Source organism: Drosophila mauritiana, chromosome 3L, assembly GCF_004382145.1.
Source record: "Drosophila mauritiana strain mau12 chromosome 3L, ASM438214v1, whole genome shotgun sequence".
Lineage (NCBI taxonomy): Eukaryota > Metazoa > Arthropoda > Insecta > Diptera > Drosophilidae > Drosophila > Drosophila mauritiana.
The window spans coordinates 18,425,410-18,449,515 of NC_046669.1; the positions used below are offsets into that span (position 1 = coordinate 18,425,410).

The 24,106-nt window shown below is 39.1% G+C and overlaps 2 protein-coding genes across 3 annotated transcripts; one reads left to right on the forward strand and one right to left on the reverse strand.

Annotated features, from left to right (window-relative positions):
* Positions 1-1,244: 1,244 nt before the first annotated feature.
* Positions 1,245-23,433, reverse strand: LOC117141280. The gene is made up of 8 exons (XM_033304650.1): positions 23,145-23,433; positions 9,866-10,160; positions 7,981-8,068; positions 7,392-7,477; positions 5,431-5,538; positions 3,490-3,549; positions 2,045-2,116; positions 1,245-1,852 (listed from the first exon to the last, which is right to left on the reverse strand). Exons 2-8 carry the CDS (start codon positions 9,971-9,973, stop codon positions 1,268-1,270), a joined length of 1,107 nt encoding a protein of 368 aa, XP_033160541.1. The 5' UTR covers positions 9,974-10,160; positions 23,145-23,433; the 3' UTR covers positions 1,245-1,267.
* Positions 2,296-3,546, forward strand: LOC117141281. Of its 2 annotated transcripts, none has more exons than XM_033304651.1 (3): positions 2,296-2,722; positions 2,771-2,920; positions 3,125-3,546. In XM_033304651.1, the coding sequence occupies exons 1-3, from the start codon at positions 2,510-2,512 to the stop codon at positions 3,452-3,454; spliced, it is 693 nt and encodes a 230-aa protein (XP_033160542.1). In that variant the 5' UTR covers positions 2,296-2,509; the 3' UTR covers positions 3,455-3,546. The 2 variants fall into 2 exon arrangements, with proteins under 2 accessions (XP_033160542.1, XP_033160543.1); XM_033304652.1 differs by having other exon boundaries at positions 2,639-2,722; positions 2,779-2,920.
* Positions 23,434-24,106: the final 673 nt, after the last annotated feature.

The following is a 24,106-nucleotide window of genomic DNA, read 5'->3' on the forward strand; positions in this document are numbered from 1 at the left end:
AGATTACTTACTATATATACAACATTTATAGATATGGTTTATTTTGCTTTTTCAATTTTTGTACGTCACTGACATCAACTTGAGATAGCTGGAAGTATTTACAAAGTAATTTCCTTAGCACTTTGCAATCATTTATATCTTTCATTGTTTATTTTCTTTAATATGTACTCTTATTGTTTCTGTTACTTTTGTTACGGCCTTTTTATTGGTTTTGGGTAGACATGCGATTTATTTTGCGTAATAATTTTAAAGCTTTTATTTGGGCTGCGCAATAAAGTGTCTTTTATTTGTTAACTTATTACTGGCGACTTTGGGTTATTAACATAAAAATGTTATCTCTTGGAGAGCTAATGTGTTTATTATTCTCGATATGCACTAAGCCTTTTAAATTTTACACATTTAGATTTATTTCTATTATTGTTCTTATTATACGGACCATTTTGCTATGAAGTATTTACATTAGGTTTGTTACGTTTTGTAAGAGGCTTTAGGTATTTAAGCTGATTAGAACTTTTGGAATTCTTGAAATATGACTTAGCAGAAACCTTAAAAAAGGAAAATGTTTGTTTTTACTGGATCTTGTTCTTTGTATTTGTGCTTACTTAAAATCATATTGAACCTTAAACATAACACATATCTTTATATATCCATGGCATAGATAATAGCATTTGAGTTTTCGCAATATTGCGAAAGCTGTAGCTTGAGTGAGAAAAGATCTGTGTTTTTGTTACTTGAAGATATTGTATCTATATTATTTACATTTAAAGCTGCAGTGTCTGCTGGCATTGAGAAAGTATGTTTCAATTCTTCTTGACTGCAATGTACCTTGTGGACCAAAAAGGATTTGGGCCAAAAAGGATTTTATATGATTTTGGCCATGGGAAGACCCATTTTTATTCAGAGAAAGAAGTGATTTGATCTACAGGAATATGGCAATCTGGGCGTAGATCTCCACGGCCACCAGGAGGCCCATGATGGACAGATTCACAGCGCAGTAGACGCGTCGCAGTGGACGTCGGCGTTGACGCTGACCACAACATTGACCACGGCGGCGGTGGCCCTTCGGCCACTCAGGTTCCAGATGCTGGCCCTCGTCAGGATCGCCGTCGTCGTCGGTCTCACTTCCGCTTCCGGTGTTGTTGCCATTGCAGTTGCAGGCGCTGTTATGACACTTTCCACCGCTATTTGTTCCACTGGCTCTATCACTTCCCGTTGTCCCAACGGCTGCATTTCCATTTCCGGTTCCCGATTTGCATGGCGGCCAATGTCAAACTGACGCCAGTGACGAACTGCTGTCATAGGCCACCAAAAGTGAGTCATTCTCATCGCTGCCGCTCCCCGCGCTCTTCTCCGACTCGTTGATGACCTCCAGCTGCGTTTGGGGCCGCGCGATTTTGTACTTGTTGTGCCTCTTATTGATCAGCACGCTGCGGATGTTGTTGTTGGTGCGGCGACTTCCACTCCGCTGACCCTTGACCTTGACCACAGCGGATCTTGGCTTGGAGCGCGATCTGGTTGCCCTGCCAGCGCCCAACATGTTACAGTCGCCATCGTCCTGTTGCAGCCCCAAGTGCTGCTGCTCCGTCAGCTCGTCGTCGTCGTAGTAATCGTAGTAGTCATCGTAGTCGTAGCCCACTTCGTCCTCCGTATCCAGACCATCGCCATAGGCCGCCTCATCGTCGTCGTCGTCGTTATCATCGTCGTACTCGAAATCGAAGTCGAAGATGGCGCAGCATCCGCCGGAAGTCGAATCGATGCTATGGCGGCGCCTTGACCGCTTGCTGTAGGTGTATGAGTGCGGCTTGTTCGTACTAACACTTTTGTACATCGGCGCAAAGATGGCTGTCTTGGCCTGCAGAAATGGATAAAAGGAAGGGGGATATCAAATGATTAGGCTAATGAGTTAACACTCGCTATTGGTGGAATTTGTACTATTCCTAGGAACGAAATAAACTTCATTAACAAACGGACAAAGAATTAAATTTTAAATTTTATTGCAACTTCTTGTGTTGTCCACTAGATATTTATTTGTTAATTGACCTACCTCTGGTCCTCGCCATGTGATTCCAGAACGAACCAAGTTGTAGAAGCGGAGCACTCCCCACATGGCCAACACCTGTTCGAAAGGGAATGCAACAAATTGGGTACCATAAATATCCATTAGATAAAATCCCACTCCGCAGATACATTCGCACACACTCGCACTTTTTCCCTAGGAATACATGAGCTAACATTTTTATGCCGCCTAAATGGACTAATGGACTTAGCTGGTAATTAAATTATTTATTACACATATTGATTAAGCCATGGGAGGGTTGTGCGCAAAGGGAATTAGGCCCTATTGTTATTGACTGATGCGTAAGCTAAATGGGAAGACATCTTCCAGCCTGAAACCTTGCTTTGTATCAATTTTCAATACGTGTCAACGCTCAAAATATTTCAGAAATTTCGTGTGAGATCATATAGTACTTTTTTACGAATACTGATATTCTATCGCGTAGTTTGAAGTATGATTAAACTAATGCCAGTTAAAAACCGCCTATGTGCTCTGGGAAATTCCTACGATGTGATTGCAGATGCCTGCCGGGATAGATCAGGTTTCTTCAGTTTTCTGGAGTCCAGGGAATTGAGGATTGTGAGGCGCTGCTTTGCGAAATACCTAGACAAACCCAATTATCCCATATGTTATTGTTTCGTGCTCATATTTAGTCTATATGGAGTGGTAGGTTACGAAAATTAAGAAACTTAATTTAAAATGATTTTCGCATAGATACATAGCCTTATCCAGTTTACGATGTCAATCCGCACCAAAAGGGGTGTCGGGAGCTCCGGAAATCAAAAGGTTAGGAGAAGAATCAGAATGGCTGGTGCATTTATACAAATCAATATCTGGACGCATCTGTTGTATGCGGCTTTGTTGGTAAGTGGTTGTTTGGAAAACATGGATTCAGTTAAGATCAGATATACATTTAACACACCTTCTTGCTACTGAAACTCAGATACTTAGTTTAGATGCCTAAACGTATACTACACATTTATACAAAACCAAAGTCTTATAATCGACGTATATTTTGTATCTTCCTATAGATGCAACTTTAAAATGTTTTTTAATTTTTCACGCTAGGTTTCGCCTAATCACATGACTCCCTGGTTATGTGTCCATTTGGGGATACTTGTTTGCAAGTTGACTGCTGCGACCATTAAAGGACACTTCAGATGCCAGGGTGATCTTCGAGCCCGGACCACAATAAATGCAATTGTATATGTGCTGGTTATAGGTCTAGTTTACCTGGCCATGAGGTCATTTACCGCTGCCTTAGCAAGGGATGTTCCAGAAAACCTAAGGCTCTGTTTGAAATTCATAAATCCTCTACTCAATTATGTAAAAGGCCATTGGAATCTTATATATCCAAAATTAATTTCGTTTGTTCACAGATATCATTCACTCTTCTAGTCTTTAATATATTAACTTAACTTATTGTTACTTACATTTATCAGCGCACGAGCAATAAAGAATGCCACCTCGGCCTTGCACATTGCGTCGAATTGCTGAAATGAAAAGATTATAACATTTATATCATTTATGCAATTATGAATATATCTTAATTTTTCACGAGCAGTTGGCCCGCAAAGTCGAACAAACAACTGAAAATAAAGTTGCGAAAATTTTTGGCTGCCTTCTGTTTTGGAAAGCAATTTGCGAGGGCGAAGGGAAAGTTTCTAGCGTGAAAATGGAAAGTTTGACTTTGAACAGAAGCGAATTAAATTAATTCAAGCGGTTTAGCCAGCGCCATAAATTAAATCTCAAATTTCAGTGGAAGCCTTCAGTGGTAAACCACTTTGAGGCACTTTTAATTGTTTGAAAATAAACGAGTTTCAAGGGTAAGCTTAGAATAATTTGTGCAGTACGTCTTCATAAAGTTAGAGGTCCTGCGCATATGAATTGTAAAATTTCAGAAAAAAGCGTTGACAACAAATTAGTGAAAATCCAAAAACTTAGTGAGTCCTGTAACAAAGAAAAATGAATTTGTACCTTCTGGATTGCAATAAATTATGCATGAGGTGACAATTTTCCGGGAGAAAAAACTTTTCGTGTCCCCCGGCCAGCCGGAAAAACAAACGAAACGAAAAGCGTAGAAAAGCTGAACACGTTCGTAATAGAAAAAGCCGAACAACAAAAACAAATGCCGCACGACACAGACAAATGTAAAATACTAAAGGAAAATGGTGCAGAAAAATGCCCAACTCATTGCATATGTGCAGATAGAATGGATCCACATGGCCACACAGATACACGGCTAAATTTGTATCTGTGTCTGGGTGCCGCTTGGTCTTTGAGTTTTCCGACTCCCTTCCCTCGATTTTCCGCCACGCCTCCCCCTTTTTCCATCACCCTCTGCGTCGCTTTGACTTTGTCGCTTGTTTTAAGTGCGAGTGTGTAGTGGGCTCTTGTTTGTCTGTTTGACTCTGCATTTTTATGTGCGGGGCTTGTTTATGCCCCCTTTTCTGTTTTTTAGCCGGGTTTTGTGCGCTTCATTCGTTTGGGAAGGCACTTTGGTTGTGGCATAAGCAGATCGAGTTAGGATTTCGATTAAAGTACTCAAGCACCAAAGGAAAACCTAAAAGTACTAGAAGTACTATGCATTTCCCCAACTAATCTGTAGTATATATTTATGAAATGAATGAAATGAAACAACTAAAGAAAATGAATCAAATCAAAGAAATTACATTTTATAATGCATTTCTTAAGTAATTAGACACATTTACTCGAAATAAAAATTAGAAGCCTTTCAACTTGTTTTTGACAAGACGACATATGATAAATTAAATATTTCTCCGAAGCAGAGAAGCCTTCGACTTTTAATCAACCCTTTTGTTTCCCATTTGCCCCAAATCGAACATCTGTGGCCTGTTGTCTATTCATCTCCGTCTCCGTGTCGGTTTCCGGTTTCCTTTGATACCCCCTTTCAATTCCGAGCCCAGAGCCTGTTGCACATGGATTTCTGTTTACATTTACTTGGAAAGTTCATTCATTCCTCTTGCCGGCAATGCATTCAACTGTCGCCAACTTCCGACCATAACCCACAGCAGTGGGTCTTCGCCTTTGTTTGATTTTAGCATAGAGGAAGCCGCCAACTTTTTACATATGTAACGGATTCGGTTTGATTTGTTGTCCTCGACGGCTTTTTGTAATTTATTTGCTTGCCTTAGCCGAGTTGAAGCCCATTGATTTATGCCGTGCGCCGAGCGGCGGCGCAATTGATAGTCTGCTTATGCAACAAGGACCTCCCGATGGGCCCGAATCCTTTGTGTGAGATGTTTTCCATTAAACAAATGATCACCCCAGCACTGCGCTATGAAAACATCTTCGATATGCATTAAAAACATTTCACCCTGGCCACCCCGGGGATTCGATGGAGGAGCACTCACCTTATTTACATGGTCGCGCAGGACATTGGAGTAGACCATGGCGACAGCTTCCAGGGCCATAAATGTTATATAGCCAATTATCCAGGGTACAATTAGTCCTGGGTTCTCCTGTGGAAGGACGAAAAAAGCCGAAAGCACCTTGAATATATTGCCATTAGAAAATAAAGCTAAAAGGGCCACCGAAACCAGTACCTGCATGGAATTGGAGGTATTGATTTCATGGCCGTACTCTAAAATTGGCCAGGATGTGGGTGTTAAAAAAGCGTGAGTGCGGTGCCATTTATCTCGCCATGGTGGCAAAACCCCTGATTGGATTTTTTGGGGTTTTTTCAATGTGCTAAAATTTTAGCTGAGCACGTTGGGAATTTCTGATGTGCAGCTGACAGTTTTTGGCCGCAGCGGTTTGCATGGCAATTTTGTGGGGTCATGAAAATGTATTTTACCAGCGGATTACATTTTAATATGGGCTATAATGCTTGCCTAATTTTTGCAAATGCACGTAATCCCATAACGAACATTCTATTTAAGTAAGTGTAGTAAAGGGAATTTGTGAAATGAGTATAACTATGGTTACAAGCTAGTTTTATTTAATAATTAGTTTAGTTGATTGAGCTGCACATTTAGTATTTTCAGTTTGTGTAATTTAATATTTGTTTGAAAATATATGTTTATTTTGAGATATTTAGTTTAATAATCATTAAATTATAAATTTAAAAATGTTGATGTTTTAATACTCATTAGATAATCGATAGTTGATTGCATTGCAGTTGCCTTTAATGTTTAAATATGCAAGGGATAATTTATTGCTATTTTCAACTTAAAATTAAACAAAATCCAGAGTTTTAAACAAAAGTTCCTAGGCAGAAACCCATTAAGGTTTCTTTATTTTCTGTTTCACCTAATCATCCAATTTATTTGCAGAGTTCGGAATGGTGAAATTAATGTCAAGCCGCAAGAGTCCTTACAGTCCAATAATGAATTGTTTGGCTATTATATTGGCTATCAACCGCAATGTTGTCCAAAACTTTTGCTCTTTCCCCCCCCACATTTGTTGTCCGAACGCTCGTTTAGCCTAATTAAGAACCAATGCTCTATGCATTATTTAATGGCCATCTGCTGCGGGCTCTTGGCCTAAGTGTCTAAGAATAGGGCGCCAATTAGCGAGCTGCAATTAATTTGACCATTTAGCGGACTTGGTTACATTTCCATTCGCACTGGGCAGCGCCAACGATGGCATTCATTTTCGTCGAATTCGCGTTCCAAATTTGCCTGTCAGCGTCAAAATGAAAAAATTCCACAAAATGTACCCGAACTGAACTCGGTCTATGCAATCCTTGTCAAGGGTCCTGGCAGCTCGGTTCCCGACGAGTCAGTCAGACTTAATCCCATTCCTGTGCCAATTGTGTGACAAATTGTCCACATTTTCATGCCGCTGTCGATGGAATGCTGGGTTTTTCGCATTTAGAGGGGTTCCTTTTCATACAACAAAATTTACATTGAAAGTTTAATATTTAACTCAATATATTAGTAAGTTAAAAGCCTCACATTCCAGTAAACTTCAATGCGTTACATTACTTTATTTGAACTAGATTACATTTTATGTCTATTTCGATTACATGATTAATATTTGTTTTAATTGTAGCACTAAGACCTAATTTTCTGAGTGTACTTATGGCACCCCATGTGCAGCATTTCGCGCCCAACAAAATCATATTAGAATTCTGGAAGCAACGCGGTATGACCGCTTTCAGTAATTTACATTTGAATGTGCTTTGTTTGCGTGGTAAACACTTCCTGACTCAAAGGCTCTGAAGGCACAATGCGCCAAATTTGCGGATATTTGATTTTGAGTATTTCGGTGTTTGGGGGGAATATATACATATGTATGTAGTGATGGGTTGGGTTGTACCATTATTGCCTCAAATAGTATAAAGTTCGTTGCATCAAACATGGAAACTCACCCGACATATTCCAAATATCAGCACAATGCTCAGAAGTATCATGGACATTTGTGTGCCTATTATGGCAAAATATGCTATTTGTACACCTGCAAAGTATAAACAAAAGCGAATATTAAAACTTAGTTCAATAAAGAGTAAAATTCATAATTCCTATTTGTTCCTAAAGTTACAACCATATTACAATGCCGACGAACTGTTCATAAAGTCAAAATTCATTAATTTGTGTAATTTAACTGGCCAACGGTATGAGTAACATTTCACAACTTGAATTTAGAAACCATAATAAATAGAATTAGGATTTAAAAAAAAAAAAAAAAAAAAAAAGAATTTAGATCTATCTATCAAAAATAAAATGCTTAGCTATCATATGATTCAAATTTCATATAAATATAGCGCTTGTGATTCATTCATGCCAACCAACTTTATTAATATGTGAGCGACTTGCCACCGTTCTCATCTCCGTTTAATTTATTTCTTTAAATGTCCTTTTTTATTATGGTTTTCGGGTTTATTGTCGCTTTGGGGCTTGGCTCGTACAAGCTTCTATGTGCTTAATTAGCAGCCAAAATGGCCAGAACTTTGAACTTACCGTAGTAGACATCCTGCAAATCGGCCGACTTATGCATATTGACATTTATGCGCCACGAGTATATCAGTACGATTAGGAGTGATATATTCTGAAAGAATTGTGGCGTAAATTAATGAATGAGTCACCAGAGATATGGAAAATGTATTTGGCGCACATAACACGCATACGCAGTGTGCACCCGCATACAAAATGGTTCATGGGTCATCAAAATCTACCCTCATGTGTTGACTCCACCTCTTTCTCTCCTTTTTAATTCAAATCTTTCTCGTTTTTATTTTGCAAACACGTTTTTACTTTTAAACGGGTCTGAACCCAACATGATTTTAGGGTCTGAGGCGTTGAATCGGGTTTTTTGCTAATTAATCCGTGAATATGTTTACGACTCGGATGTCTCTTCACCGGGCGGGTTAAGGGTAACAAGTTCTGGAAATTTGTATAGCATTTAAGGTAAAAGTAGTAAAAGAATAAAATTGCTTAAAATTTAAGCAGTCTGATTAAGTTTATAAAAGAATTTTAAAGAATACATATTGTTTTGCTACTATGTATTTGCGAAATTGCTGAGGTAATGAGATACCAATTCCGAGAACCGATAATTCCTGTGGGCGAGTCGCGTGGCTCAGTAAATGAGCAAGGACTGTGATAATCAAATGCAAAATGGCGTGCTCTTAGGATACATCCATTATCGTGACTGCACTCCCAGTAATAACCCCCTGATCCCAGGAAAGTCTCTGCGATCCCTTAACTCAGGTTTATGCTAAACACGTAGGGCTTCCTTGTAAAGGATGAAATGGGGTAATGGGGGCAGTCTCTCTTGTTACGTCCGAGGTTGTTCCCGTAACTGCCATAAAATACAGCACTAATTGCAGAAGCCAGACACTTAAGTTCTCTGCTTAAACAAAAACTAATTTACTCGCCACGAGTTGGTAACTGGCATTGCAACGGGCGTAGTGTGTCTATTGTTTGCCGCCAAGTTGCATTGCATTATACTTCTTGTAATTGTCTGTAGCTACCCATTGTCCTCAGAAGAAGTGAACCAAATAATATGGAAAAACCCAAGCACGATTTCGCCATTAACATAAATTAAAAGCCATAACGAGCATCATGTAATTGTAATTTATACATGCCACCAGTCTGGAGATGAAAGAAGCGATTGCAACTTGCTCTCGTTTTGTCTATCAGCTACCCCTCACTTGTAAAGTATACGGGTATAAAAGACACAAACGCTTATAGTCGTTTACGTCCTTTAAGATGTTATAAATTGTATGTGATACTACGCTTTGCTTATCATTACAAAAGGTTTTGGCAATTCTGTAATCGCACGGTAGTGCTTGGAAGGAAGTCCTTTAAGCTTGGTAACGGGTATCTGCTAGTCGAGGTACTCGACAATTCCCTATTGTTGTTTTCAGAAGAAGGGGTTTTTAATGCTATAAGTCGTGGGGACTCAACATTTTAGGTTTTGAAGATTGGGGCTCCAACTGATTGTGCTCAAAAAAAGTACATGAAGTGACTTAAAACATATTATCCTCATTCAACGGGAATCTAACTAAATTTTTGACAGTCTCTTAGCATTTTCTTTATCCACCCAAACTAACAAAACTACCCTCGCTCGAAGGGCATTTTTACGGTTGAAGTACGCCACGGCACATTCAGAACGGTTGCAGAAAAACCCTGGCCAACGACACTTGTCTATTAATTGTGCCACAATTAACAGGCAACTATTATACCAGCTACTACTACTACTACTACTGGCTTCGTGCTCCTGTTTTAATTCGTGTTTTTTTTGTGCTTTCATACCTGACATTTTTCCACTAACGAGAACCAAATTATATACTTGTCCGCGTTGCGTATACGACCTGTGTTGCGGCCCATTTCCCCAAACACTTACAATTGTGTAAATTGCACTTGTTATGGCCAAATTTTTGGCATGCAACATGCGACAGCAACGTGTGCCGCCGGTTAGCGGTCCATATGGATATAGAATGACAGACTTCATTTTCCGTTGCCTATTTTTTATTATTGGCCTTTTCCTGGCCAGTTTTTCCGCTCAGCGACGGCACGACAATTTTGCGAGCAGCGTTTTCATTACGTGGACATCACAGCGATCATGTGGCCGATGGGATTGGTTCCCTCGGGCTGGTTATTATCCTCGTTCCGGTGGCTTCCATTAAAAAGTGGTTCGTCTGAAAAAATGCCAGATAAATTGAAAGCTTTAAGAGTCATTTGCGTATAGTGAGTGAGGACATTTTTGGCATGGCGTGCAGCAATTTATTCCCTTTTTTTTTCCAAAATCAATCAATATTTACACATTTTCCATACGCCATACGACATTGAGCATATATTTTATTTTATTTGTGCATTTCATTTGGGACAATTTCTTCAACTTGAATGACTGTCGTAGTGTAAATATCTCATGATTGAATGCAAAGGACTTTGTGTTCAATTGTCGGTAAAAAAATGAAAATGTAGCGTGCAAAAAACGTAGATTTTTGAAAACGATTATGAATTGTTGGTTTTTAAGCTTAATGTTTTTAATTTTATTATTTTTTATGACAATCTCCATCGGTTTGCAAAAGTTGAAATTTCCGAATCACAGTCCCAGTAGCTAATTAACAGGTATCTGTTAGTCGAGGAAGTCGCCTGTAGCATTTTCTCTTGTTTTTTCCTCAATAAAAGGTGCCTTTGGTTTAATATAAATTCTAAAGAAAAAAAATGGTCTCACTTACTACTTACTTAGTTCCCCGAAAGATGATTTGATGATTATGATGAACCAGCGAATTGAGATTGGCACTTAAATCCCAGATTAACCTTAAACAACTTGATTTCAGAGTAAGCAAACTATAGATACAAAACTATTTGAGCATTTCGTTGCAACCATTTTCTTGGAGGCCAGCAAATATGACGGCTTTAAATAAATCTTCTCAATCATCTGACTATCGATTTTTATCAATTTTTCACTCTCTGTTCCAGTAACAATAGCACTTAAGTTGCCTTAAGTTGCTGTTCTATCTGGCAAAGTTATTCAGCATTTGCTCGCCAGACTCGCGAGTTTTTCACCCTCACTTTGTGCAATCAACTGACAGGCCAAACATGAGAAACCCAAGCCATTCGAGGAGCGTTTTGGTTAATTAATGATGGAAAAAGAAAATACACGCACCAAATGCCACGGAATTGTCTGTTTTTTGACAAATATCACTTGATGGGCTGTCCGAAAACTTGCTTAATCAACGCCAAACAAATCTCTAAGATGTTTTCAATTAGTTACTACTTAACTAATTACAGAGGAGGCTGCGAGCAGCGAGAATTGATTGATAGTGTATAAAGTGGTTCCCTTTTGTGCCAACCCATTGCAATTGACCTCAAAAAATAAAAAAAAATAAAATATAGTCTCACTTTTCCCGCATTTCACTGCGTGTAAACACACTTATATTCACGCATTCAGAGGGGCGTCAAGGGGCAAGGACTCGCAAGGACACCGCGCCATAGAAACATGTAATGCTCTGCTGAGCATATTGAATGGATAGCACACACACACACACTTGCTCAGTCAGAAGTGTACCAACTAGAACTACCGTCCCGTGGAAACTGAATTCACATTGTAAAATGTTTGTAGTGTCATAAAATATCAGCAACAAATGTGAAACCAACGGCATACAAACACAGGACTATGTGAAAGTAAAAAAGCTAAGAAAATAGGCCAACACAAAAATTGTTGGCCAAATAACAATGCCAGAACAATGCACGGCAAAATCGAGTCATTTGCATAACCTGCAGTTCATTGTGAATATGAACCCCTTTGTTTCTCAAATTTAGAATTTGAAATAATACGTCTCAGTAATGAGGAACTGTTGGTGGTGAAGAAAAGTTTTCTGTTTTATAATGTAATGATCTTTTCTCCATAATCTTTTAAAAAGTCTACAATACTTTTTATATTGTCTGTTTATAACACTGCAATTGGAGACCCCGTTCTTTTGGGGTTATGCGATCTTCCAATTACAAAATTTAAGGCCATTTTGCTCTTAAACCAAGTGCAATGTATACACTTAAAAGCATTTTGCATTTTGCATTTCGAAGGCATTGGCTCGGAGTCAAGTGGGCCCGCATATTGCCGACATCAAGTACATTTCATATCGGTGCCCCAAGCTGAGCCCCCCTCGCCATCCCTTTCCACAGGGGGCAGATACAACGAAAATCAATAAAAAATATCGCATTACTTTGGGCTTTGTTTCGACGTATTTTTTTCTGTTTCGCATTGTTTGCCGCATTGTTTGTGTCGATATCGGCATATGATTGATTCCGTTACACACGCAACGTAGTTCTAGGCACAAAAAATGTTGCATAACTACACAAAAAACACACACATGAGGAGAAATAGTAAAATTTCCAATTGCAGTGTGTGACAGCAGCTGTGACAGATTTGAAGGTTTTGTGGTGGGGAAAGGCGCTCAAAAAAAAAAGGACGCCAGTCAACAAATTCCATTCAATAGGCGCCTCACATCATATTTACCTTTTTCCCCCCATTGCAAAAGACAGGGTTCCCCATATATATTTGCCATATTTTGAAATGTGGGGGGAGGTTGGGGACATAAGCCTCTGAGGGGAGCCTATATGCATGGAAATGACTTCGGCGGTTGTGGGATCCACTCTAAGCGCATTACCATCTCCATCTGTGTGGGCGATTCGATGGGTATCGATGGGTTTTGGAGCCGGCAAAGATATATTGCAGTCGGTCCATATGCTGTTCATAAAATCCCAATAAATTAGGAATAATTGAGAGATTGTGTGTTTGCTTTTTGGCATTTTATTGTTTGCTGCCAACAATGTTTAATATGTTTTCGTTTCATTGGTCAGCGCAATTTGATTGACTGGTATTTAACAGAAAGTCTGTTTTTACAGGCCTATCTTATCTAAAAGGGTAGCTTTTGTATTTTATTAAATAAAAATAAATTTGCATTTTTGTAAGCGAATAAATTTGTGTTTGCTTAGCATTTTTATTTATGTACGATTATTTATCTGTGAATTTTTGTTGCAGGATTTGCAGTAAGTAAATAAATTGTAAGCTAAGTAAACAAACAGTTTTTCAGTTGAAATTGTTTAATGCTTATAAAAAGTAAATAATAAATAAGTAAAATAAAGTAAATAAGCACAAAATATCAATGGGAATTATTTCTGTGACCAATCTGTTCTGAAAGTACCTTAATATCAATTTATCACCTACCACATAGGCAATCTCCGCCAAAAAGGATACCAACAAAGTGAAGGACTCAGCTTCATTTGAGCTGTGCCGTAAATCGCGACCATATATTTCAGTGTGTCATATTTGGCAAAAGGAGGCTATACGCCCACTGACGTCGGATGGTACATTTAATTGCACATTGTGCCTGGGTTATGTTCAGATAATCGTCACATAAAGACCTTTCATTGTTGTTTGGGGTTTGGCAAAAGCAGCAAATACGTGTGTAACATAACCGGAGGGGCAACTTCTAATGGGAGCACCACTGCCACCCACCCAAAAAACCAGCCCCAGGCAGGGGATAATATTTGCTTAACAAACATTAAAGTTGTTTTCGCCCTTTGTTTCATTTCTGTTTATTCGGCTAATTTATGCTACGCCTTATTGCTTACTTGGCCGTCACGCCATAATGTTACGACTTGGCCACAGCTTAGCTTTCTTGGCCCGACTTTTGTTTGGTTGTGTTTCTTGGCCGGCACAAGGGGCGTATAAATGTTGATTTCCAAGGGCTCCTTTGTCTTGTCGGGTGTTTGGCCAGCGTGGAGCACTCATTATGATTCATTGTTGCTAGCAGGAGTCAAAAGGTAGAACGACTCAAAAGATTTATTAGCACCAGGGCACATAATGAAGTTCTTTAGTTGAGTTAATGTTTCAGCATTTGGACATGCTGGCCATGTCAAAGGATTTCTTTGGCCTGGGATAAGGAGGAGCAGAGTGGGAGCATGGAAACAGATTGGAAATCCTCGGGGTTAGCAATCCTGCCTTGCAAAGAAATTCCTGGGCAAAGGATTTGTGTAGTCAATGGAATTGCTTTTAAGCCTTGTTGCGAAAGAACTTTAAGAGCAATATTTATTCAACTAACGACCAATTATCCCAGTACATGGAGAGAAAAACGGTGGGAATTAAATAAGGTTACTAACACAGTTCAGTTAAAATCTATTAAGTTGCGAACCTTTCTTAATAAATTTTTGTTTTATTCTTGAGTAATAATTTTGCTGAATCTTAATCCCAATTCTATTTCCGCCGTGTACTAAGATTTTTCCTTTGTCGGCCCGAAATGAAAGTTTCCATTTATTGAGATGCCTTCATTTTCCCCTTGTAGACGGCTTTCAATTTTCCCCCATTTTCGTGGCCCGTAATTGAAGTTTTCTGTTTGTTTTTCTTGCGCAACAGCTCTGCACAAGGAACTGTCATAGGAAACCTTTTCGCCGCCCTCCACAAAAGTTGATTATTACTTATAGACTTACGGACCCTGGGCTGTAATCACTGGACACACTGAAAAACTGGCTAAGACCCCATTTCCCCCCTCCACGCCTTAGTACTAGATAAAATTACTATTAGAATGCCAGAGGCGAAAGCAAACAAGAAGAAAGGAGCGCAGTGATGGGAAAAGCAAATGTGAGAAAAATCTCATTTACAGTTCGGCCTTAAAATGGCAAACAAAAATTTCAAATACAAAACAAAAAACCCGAATGGTCAACATTGTACAGACCCCAAAGCCAAATCCGAAATAACCGCAGATAGTTGGACAAACATTGGCCAAATGCCAGACAAAGTTGCTGATGGCCTTGATTATTTCCTTCAGATGTTATTAGCTTATTTTTGATACGAGTATATGAAGAAATTGGCCAAAATTTATGTGCAAATTAAATAGGACAAAGACGCAGATGAAATATATAGCTTATCAGCTTAGATAGATGTGCAAAGCAGAGATAAAGTGCTTAGTAATTACAGAATTTATTTTATTAACCATCTCAACGGATAATTTCTGACTTAATGGCTTAGATTATTGTGTTATTAAGATTAAATTTACACATATCTTGGGCCCGTAGTATTGTAGTACTATAGTAACCACAAATTAAATGTTAAATTTCTCCTACACCCAATTTTATATTCAGATAGCAGCGCAATTAATTTGCGTAATATATGCACTTAATTGCTTCAAAAAAAAAAAGGAATTCAAAAGTCAGGCCACAGTAAAGGCAAGAACCCATTATACAGATGAGCCAAAAATACTTTTCATCAGCTTTAATGCTGATTTATGTCAACCGCAGACGCACGGACAAAATCCCGAAAAAGGGCCAAAAGTTTATCCAACGGAAAACCTCGGATCATCAACAGTCATGGAAGTTTCGCCGCCAGTTTGCCTGGTGTCATCTTAGATAAACAGCCGTAAATCCTGGGATGCGTGCTCCATAAAGGACCATTGATTAAATGAAACCATTTATTAGGCGAGGTAAAGACAATGTCACGACACCTCTCTAGGATCGCTCGTGCACTAGGTTAATGCTGACGTCCATGGGGCGGCGGTAAAAACAATTTCTTTAAAAGTCCCTCCTCCCGAGACTCCTGAGTTATGATGGCGAACCCACAAACTCCACCGCCTCCATTTTTCCGGCAAGGGCAAGCCAACGCAAACAAATTTTTAAATTTGTAAACACGGCGAACGAGTGAAAGTTAACAAAATGAAGCCAACAACGCGTAACGAAACCACTTGGCAATGTCGACAGACGCCATCGCTGACACGGCTCTCCATTGCCGGTTGCCATTCCCCATTCGCCATTCACCATTTGCCAGTTTGCCAGTTTGCCATTTTGCCATTTTGCGATTTGCCGTCGCACGCACACTCGATTAGGAGGTGTGGCAAAATGGGCGGAAGTCTTCCCCACGGGCTCCACTTGCTCCCCTCGGAGGTCGAAGGTCGCACAGTGTGAGTAACAGGAAATCCGGCAATTTTTGAATTTTCGCAAGCAGCCAAACAAAATAAACAACGCAGTACATGTGCGTTAACTCAAAAGAATTGGGAAAACCTATCCCATAATTTGTGCAAAATCAATTTAGCTGTATAAATAAACGAATAAAATACGCTTAATTCAATGAAGGGCTTAGCCAAAAGGCATAGCAAATTATGGGCCTGTCATTTTGATTTGAACATATGATTCTAATTCTTGGTATTTATTTGAAATACGATGCCTAATTCGTTAGCACATTCATGCTAAATTAAAATTTAATTTTGAAATTAATTGCTTGATTTGCAAAGCTACCATTCATTAAAATTAATATTACCCAGTATTGCAATAATTGTGTTTGATTTATCTAATTTTCTAGCTAAACTATTTAATGGTTAGTTCGTGAGTCATATTAATTATAATAAGACATAACTTTCAAATCTCTCCACATCTATTTATAAGCATATGAGTACATAAATCATAAATCTGAATGTAAGATACAATTTTGCTAAAAGAAATTTAATTAAAACTCAAGTTGATTGCTGTTATTAAATTTGCCTCTTTTAGACAAAAAATAAAACCAAACGCAAGTGGCCAAACGTATTTCCCTTCGACTTTCTTAGGTCTCTTGTGATTAGGCCCGCCTTTTGAGCCCCCTTTCTCACCCCGCCCACATGGGTGTTTAATGGAACACTCGGCGTATGCGTAATATGCCTTCCTCATATGCCACGACGCTCAAGCAGCAGCATTTGCATAATTTGCCGGCGAGCCGAGCACATTGCTATCATTTAGACCAGCCAGCCTGTCTGAGTTAGTAAATTACGCATACGGCACATAAGCCGCAGTTGCGTTGGATTTCTTTTTGCATATTGTGTGCTTGAATGGCCCAAAAGAAAAAAAGGTAAGACGGCAGGAGGCATTGCTGACAAATTGGGCAGGCTGCGGAGTAAAATTGGTAATAGCAACAGGTAGGGGATAATAATATGATGGTCTAGCTGTGATCCCTGGAAATGGGCTGCTCTTACTTTGATTTGTCCCTTGGTTCGCCAGAAGATCTTTGCGGGATTAAGCGCATTACACTTTGTTTTAATAATTCGTTGTAAGAGGAACTCCAAAGCCGCTCTGCAATGATACTTTTCTAATCCTTTCTACAATTCTATTCAATTTCGTTATACTTCTTCGGATTGGATTAAAGCAAATAGAAATCGCCTGGCTCTTGAAATCAAATTTAGTCCCAACTTGAGCCGCAAATTTATGTTCCTGGGCCAGCCAGAAAAACGTGAAAGAAAAACTTAAAAAACTTTAAGACAACACAAAAAGTTTATCACAGACTTCTGGGCCCGAGCCTAAGAAGAGCCCAAAAAATTTGCCACAAAACTAGAGGATGACAAGGCCACCAGCGTCATGGAACTGTCAACTGATGTCCCATTCCCCTGCCCTCCTGCCCACCAGTGTTAACCCTCTGCTCCACTCAACTTGTTGGGGCCAAATGCAAAGTTGGGCTTAGTCAGTTCAGCTGAGTTGTGGGAACTTTTCGGTAACCGCAAAATGACTTGGAGCTCTTTTTCCCTGAGTCCGCACACAACTGACATATTAAAGTCCACTTAGACTAATTGCAAAAGCATAAGACCAAAAAATGAGACCAGCTCCTTCACCATTTCCAACGGCGAGGCTGCATAAATTCGGATTATGCTTTAATTTATGCGTTGTGAGTTGTGAACAAGTGCGAGCTAAAGCCAATTAAAGTTGCCTGTCGCCAGCTGCTCCGTTTTCCTCGCAGAATTTGACTGATTAAGTGCGAGGCAGTCGAGTCAAGTGGGTGAGTATTTGATTTGGCATTATATATATATAACTATATATATATAAGACCGACATTGCAGCTGCAGGCAATTGTCGTCTACCCGAAACTTTGCTCAGTTCGCTCTGCAAAGTTTCGTTGGTTTTATGTAGGCCACGTGTTGTTCACTTGACTGTTTTAGCCTCGTTGCTGTTTTGCTTTTACTTTGCTTTGCTACTTTTCTTGATGTTTTGATACCCCAATACTCTTGCTGTTTTCCAGCACAGAACTAAAGTAACAGTGTTCTGAAGTTGTGTAAACTTTGATACCAACTCAGAGCCTACAATTATTCTAGAAAAATGTTTTAATTAGCTGAGATCAATGACTCATTGAAATCGAGAAACATTAGACTTAAAATTTACATTTTATCATTTGGTTTTCTACGTTTGTATCAAAATTGCTATAAATTCCATCATTTCCTATTTTGCGAATCTAAGTAATAGGTGGTATTTATGATTTTAATACATTTGAAAGGTAGGCTCTAAGGTCCAAGGGCATTACAACCTTCGGCCAAACAAGTTGGCCTTCACTCCTCGCTGTTTTATTTGCTTTTGGCCAGGCTTTTTGATTCTGCTTCGGCTGCTGAAGACATTTCGGTTTATTTGACGTCTTCTTTTGATGTTGCCGTGAAACAATTGTGGCGTATTTTTTGCCTGTTTGCTTCGGGACCGCCGTCTGATTTGATGACCTTGTCGGAGAAATGGGTTTGTTTTATGAGCGGGAACCCAACAAAAAAAAACAGGCAGGATGAGATGTCTGGCTAGATTTTTACAGCTTTGAAATGGAAATACTTCGCATCTGTTCCTGGAATTTCGGCAACAAAATTGAATTATTTCCGCATCCCAGGGAGTTTCAGCGAAACCTATGTCATCGATCCATCACAAACTTAATGAGACATGGCAAAATAAGTTTGACTAGACTTTAGCTTAATATGTGTGGAATTTGCGCATATCCAAGGTCGTTTTTTGTTTGATTAGGTTTCGATGTATGTGTATTTTCAAACAAATTTATACAAAATAAAAACTCATTTTTGTTTGTACATTTACTTTAGTCTATCATCTTACAATGCATTGAAGACTCTTTGATTGGTTGTATAGAGCCAAAGATTTCTTCTATTTTACTTGATATTTAGCTTTCTTTGCTTCCTAAGTGGACCATATCATGACCTTTTCATTGAATCAGTAAAGGTACTTAATTAATCCCGAAACTCTTCAGCTGGCACCGCCTTTCACATTTGAATCCTGTCCAGACGAAGGGACACTCAATCGTTGACACAGTGGTTCGTCTCGCCTTCCGGTTTGAGTGCGGAGCACAAAAAAAGGGGAATTTGCATATTTTATTAAATTCCCGCACAAATATCCAATCAATAATGTAGTATTCATTCGCCGCATCCGGCTATCCCCGCTCCACCCCCCTCCCACCGTGCCCTTTTAGCAAGGACGAGAAGCAAAGCCGTGGCAAATTAAGTATGCATACGTATTCAAATGGCTCACAAGCCGAAATATACACAGAGATATTGAAAGTCGGTCTTGGGATGTAGCGGGGTAGCTTCGGCTGGATGCCCAAGAGGGAGATTTTTGGTTCTTTCCAGATCCGCACCTCCAGACTCCCTCAATCCCATGCCCTTTGTGGGCAAAGGCAAATCATTAAAGGAGCCAATTCCTCCTCTCATCTCCACTGGGTTCGTTAATGCACTGAGAGAAAAGCAAGCCTCCCATCTCTGTTCTACCGAAAGTGTTTCCTGTCTCTGAAATCCTTTTAATCTTCTTACTGCTTGTTTGAATATTACTTATCAGCTTTGTTTTGGACCTCAATATCGTCATTAGTTTGTACTTATCTCGATTTATATTTATCTACAACATATTGATAAGCAACATATCATATCATTTGATCAGTTGGTAGCACATGTTGTGCAAAAGAATTTAGCAACATGGCGTAATAAACAATTTAAGTTATAAGTTTTTTAATTGTTCAGGAAGGCTAATAGCTTTTTTTTTTAAGTGTGCGATTTTCTTTTGGCCTTTTCTTTTAACTTGGCCTTTGTTTCTCTGGTTTGTCGCCACGCAAGAAATTTGGCACACTATCGATGGAGTGGTGTATGATACGTACACATTTCCTTTGGGGGGACGGAGTTGTGTAGGAGATGCAAATGAATACAAACAAAATACCGCAAGCAGAAAAGATTATGCCTGGCATAAAAATAAATTAATGGCCGTGGTGTGTGTGTGATTGGAGAGTGTGTTGGTGATTGTGTGTGGTGGGCAAGGACAAAATATTTGCCTTAGGGCTGTGGTAATAAGGCAGGACCCCCACTTTCCACTTCCTCTTGGGGCAGAAATTCTTTTTTCTCTTTATAATTTACTATGCGTAATTTCCCGACTGCTTTCATACGTAAATATTTAATTTCCTTAATTTTCGAGGACTCAATTCGGGGTATGCCAGACTGCCCTCTTTGCCTTGTTGGCTAGACTTTTATTCCATTATTTATTGTTTTTTGTGTTTCAACGCCAGGGCTTTTATGTTTATTGCAGCTTGTGCCAAGCTATGTCAGTTTTGAGCTGGGCACACGCGGCGTATGCGCAACATTCTCAGCACTGCGTGAGTTTCGAAAATTTAAGTGCACAAAGAGCTGTCAAGAATTAAGATCCTGACACTTTGGGTCGTTATTTTGTTGCTGCTTTCTTTATGGTTTTTTAAGTTCAGAAGTGTTTAAAACGCATTGTGTTTGCGCAAAAGGAACAGTGAAACTACTTTATTTAATCCCCTTAAGTGAGAAAACGTTATGCTTCTTTACTCTGAGATCACAATGCTTTATATTCGATTTATTTCGTATATTGTTAAATTGAATGTGAGGTGCATTTACTTTGGTTTTCGATTTTCTGCCGAGGACACTTTGATCCCTCTTCATTGTTTAAGGACTTGCTGAGCCCTCCGAAAAAGATTTGCACTTTAGTGCAAGGAAGTGCAGAAGACAAAACTTTTGCACGCTATTTTTATTAGTGCCCCAGAGAGAAAAAGTATAGTTGCAAGTCCGCAAAGCATTTTTCTTGATTTCCATTCTGATGCAGTTTTCGCGCACTTTTTTTTAGCCTCAACAGAACTGAACTAAACTTAAACGCATTGGCATCCGTTTCTGGTCGAAAGCGGTTTATTGCCGAGGAAAAAACTTAAATAAAGTGGAATTACTTGTTTCGGGGGCTGCTGCCAAAGGGGGAGGGGGTGGGGGCAAGGATTTCCAGGCGCTGAAAGTCGAGTCTATTTCAAAGAAGTATTTTGCATATTCATTCAGCGCTACTTTGTCGCTACTTGAAAATTGCGATTGACGGGCCAACTCTTGAGTTGATGGAAAAGTTTTCGGCCCAAGGACCTCGTGCTTAAACCTTCTTCTTTAACAAATTTAAGCTTTAGACTTGCCTTCAATTAAATGTTTCTTAATACGAATTCATTGCGGAACTTGTAATATCTGAAACATTGGACTTTGCTCTGAATAATTTAATAAATATTTTCATTTCCAATTATGGCAAATGGCGTAAGTTCACTGGGGATTTTCCCGGTCATTAAAGTTTCCCCCACCCGAATTAATTGCCCCTAAAACTTACTGGCAAAGCAAATATTATTTTATGTATTTTTTTTCGGAAGCCAGCGTTGATATTAAGAAAAGTTTGCCCAAGAGGCGTGGCGCATTTGCGTTGGTGTGGCCTGTTCCACTAATGAGCCTATTGTTCGGCAGATAAAACGTGGCTAACTTGGGGCCCAGAGGAACAGGAAATGGCTGTTGTTGTTGCCGAAGTTGTTGGCATTAGCGGAAGGGTTGAGCTTCGGGCGGGAAAACTTTGGTTGGCCAATACGGGTGGGCAGACTTGTAAGTTTTCGAAAATTAAATATGTAATTAGCTACTATTTATTTCGATACAAGAAAATTTCAATGAGCTCTCATTGTATGGTTTCAAAAGTTTTAACTTTATGTATTAAATACATTTAGCTTTTATATTTTAGAATGGCAATGGATTTATAGAATGTTGAAAATTCTTATTCACACTTTCTTTGAAGTTAATATGACAATGGCTTGATTATCAAAGTTTGTTTTTAATAAAATAAAATGTATATATTAATAGGTTTACTAAGACGATAGCTTAATTATCAAAGTTTCTTTTCAATCCCAAGCATTTTGAGCTTGAGTCATTTCCCTCTCATAAACGCAGTTAATTGTTTTCAGTTTGCATTACTATTAGTTTTTTATGAACTTTGCCAGCAGCTGGCAAAACAATTTGCCCGCTGCCTTGTCTATCTAGCATCCATTCAGCCCCATTCCGCACCGCCCATCCTCCTTTTCCCTGGCTCTTTTTCAGTGCGAAGGGTCCTTGGTGATCTCCTTTAAAACGAAAAGGAAACTGAAATTGTAATTAAATTTTTGCCAATTCGTTTAATTGAGTTTTAAGCCGCAACTTCTGAATGCCCGAAATTGGAAGTACCCTCCTGCAGACCCACAGCCACTTCTTAAACCACTCTCTCTCTTTCTCTGTGGTGAACTGCTTAAATATATTTGCCTGATGTTGCCTGAAGTTGGCTCGGTTGTGGTTCCAATAATATTTTTTATACATTTTACCACCGCTCGCTGCGACTGTTTGGGTCGTAATTAAGTGCGTCTAATTTGTGTTAAGCGCCGTGCCACTTGAGCATCGCTTTTACTTTTCTTGCTCCAAATTTATTTTTTATCCCGACCTTGGTCCTGCGTGCTTAACTTAAGCCCATACGTTCCACCAGGCCAACAGTAGCTGCAAAACTCAAAAGACCCATTTCGGAGTGGGCTAAAGGCAGTCGAAGCGGGGCTTTAAAGGTTGTCTGGGTACAAACTGCCGTTAAATTGCCACTTCCCCCTGGGATTTTATACCGTTTCTTTTTTTTGTGAAATGGAGGCAGACGAAATAAAACATTTTTTGAGTGATTTCTGTATGTGATTTCGGTACGCTTCGCAGAATTTTGAACGAGTGTTAAGGGCTGGAGTGCATGAATATCATCTTTTAAATGAAAAGGTATTTGGCACTTGTATATTTTGAAGAGTAAATGAAAGTGATTTTGAAGTGAATAACAGTTGCTGAAGTCCTCAAATTAAAACTGTAAAAAACTAAAGACTATTTAGCTATGTGTAGGCTTTACTGTTTTACTTGTGTTGTAAATATGTTGTGGGTTAATCCAAAAACATCCTAACACTTTTACTTTTAAGCTGCCATCTGCTTAATTTTATCTTATTGCACATTAAAACTTTTTCTTCTTTCAGCATTTGTTACCTTCCTAATTAGCAATTTCCCTCTGGCGTTTTTTAAGTCGATTCAGCTTCAATAGCTCTTTTTACGCTTCTTTTGACTTACCTCATTTGTGGAGCTTCGGTTTATTAATTTACCAATTTTAAAGTTTATTTGAGTTTCACACTTTGCACTAAGAAAACACTTTCTGTTTGCTTCGCTCAGTTTTTTTCTCCGCGCAAAATTAATTGTATATCCAATTTGCTTATTCGCACTTTTTACCGGCAAGTTGCGGTGAGAATTTCGTCTCTTTTCTGGACTGTTACTTTCATATATTCGGTATTGTTGTTTTTGGTTGTTTTCGTTTTAACGACGAACGCAGCATTCGGATTTTGCTGCTATCGTTACGCGACCGAAACGGTAACTGCTCGAGTTTTTATCAGTGCGCTACGTTTATAAGGAAAATCCGAGTGGAGCTTTCCCGACGAGCTTTCCTTTTGGCGAGAGCATCGAAAAACGAACGGAAGAGAAACATTTTGACCAGTTTTCATGTTTAGACCAAATCACAGGATACCTTCCCCCTGTTTGCCGTCAATTGTTTTAAGTGCAACATATCGAAGCCAAAGTCAAACACAAACATTTCACATTCTTGGCAGTTTGTGTTCCACGCTTCCTGCTAAAAAAAAAAAGAAGAAGGAAAATCGGAAAACGGAGGCAAACAAAGTGCAGGGAAACTACATGCAAATGATTTCTAGCTTATAAATTATGCAGGTGAGAAGAGCAAATAGTGTCTGCCAAAAACAGGAGAAGAAAAGTTGGAAAAAGTGCAGTAGCCGCAAGCAGTCGAGCAAATAAGCTTCAATTTATCTCGACGTGAGTTTTGGTTTCTGACGGTTCCATATGGTTGCCTTTCGTGGTCTTTCCTTTGTTTTATAGCTAGGGTTTTGTTAAATTATCTGATAAGAGTAATATAATGCACGAAAAAACTTAAAGTACGAGCTGGCTATCTGTTTCCTCTACTTCTCTATTTCTCTACATAATAAAAGTTTTCAAAAATGGAATTATATTGATGTTACTACTTCCAATAA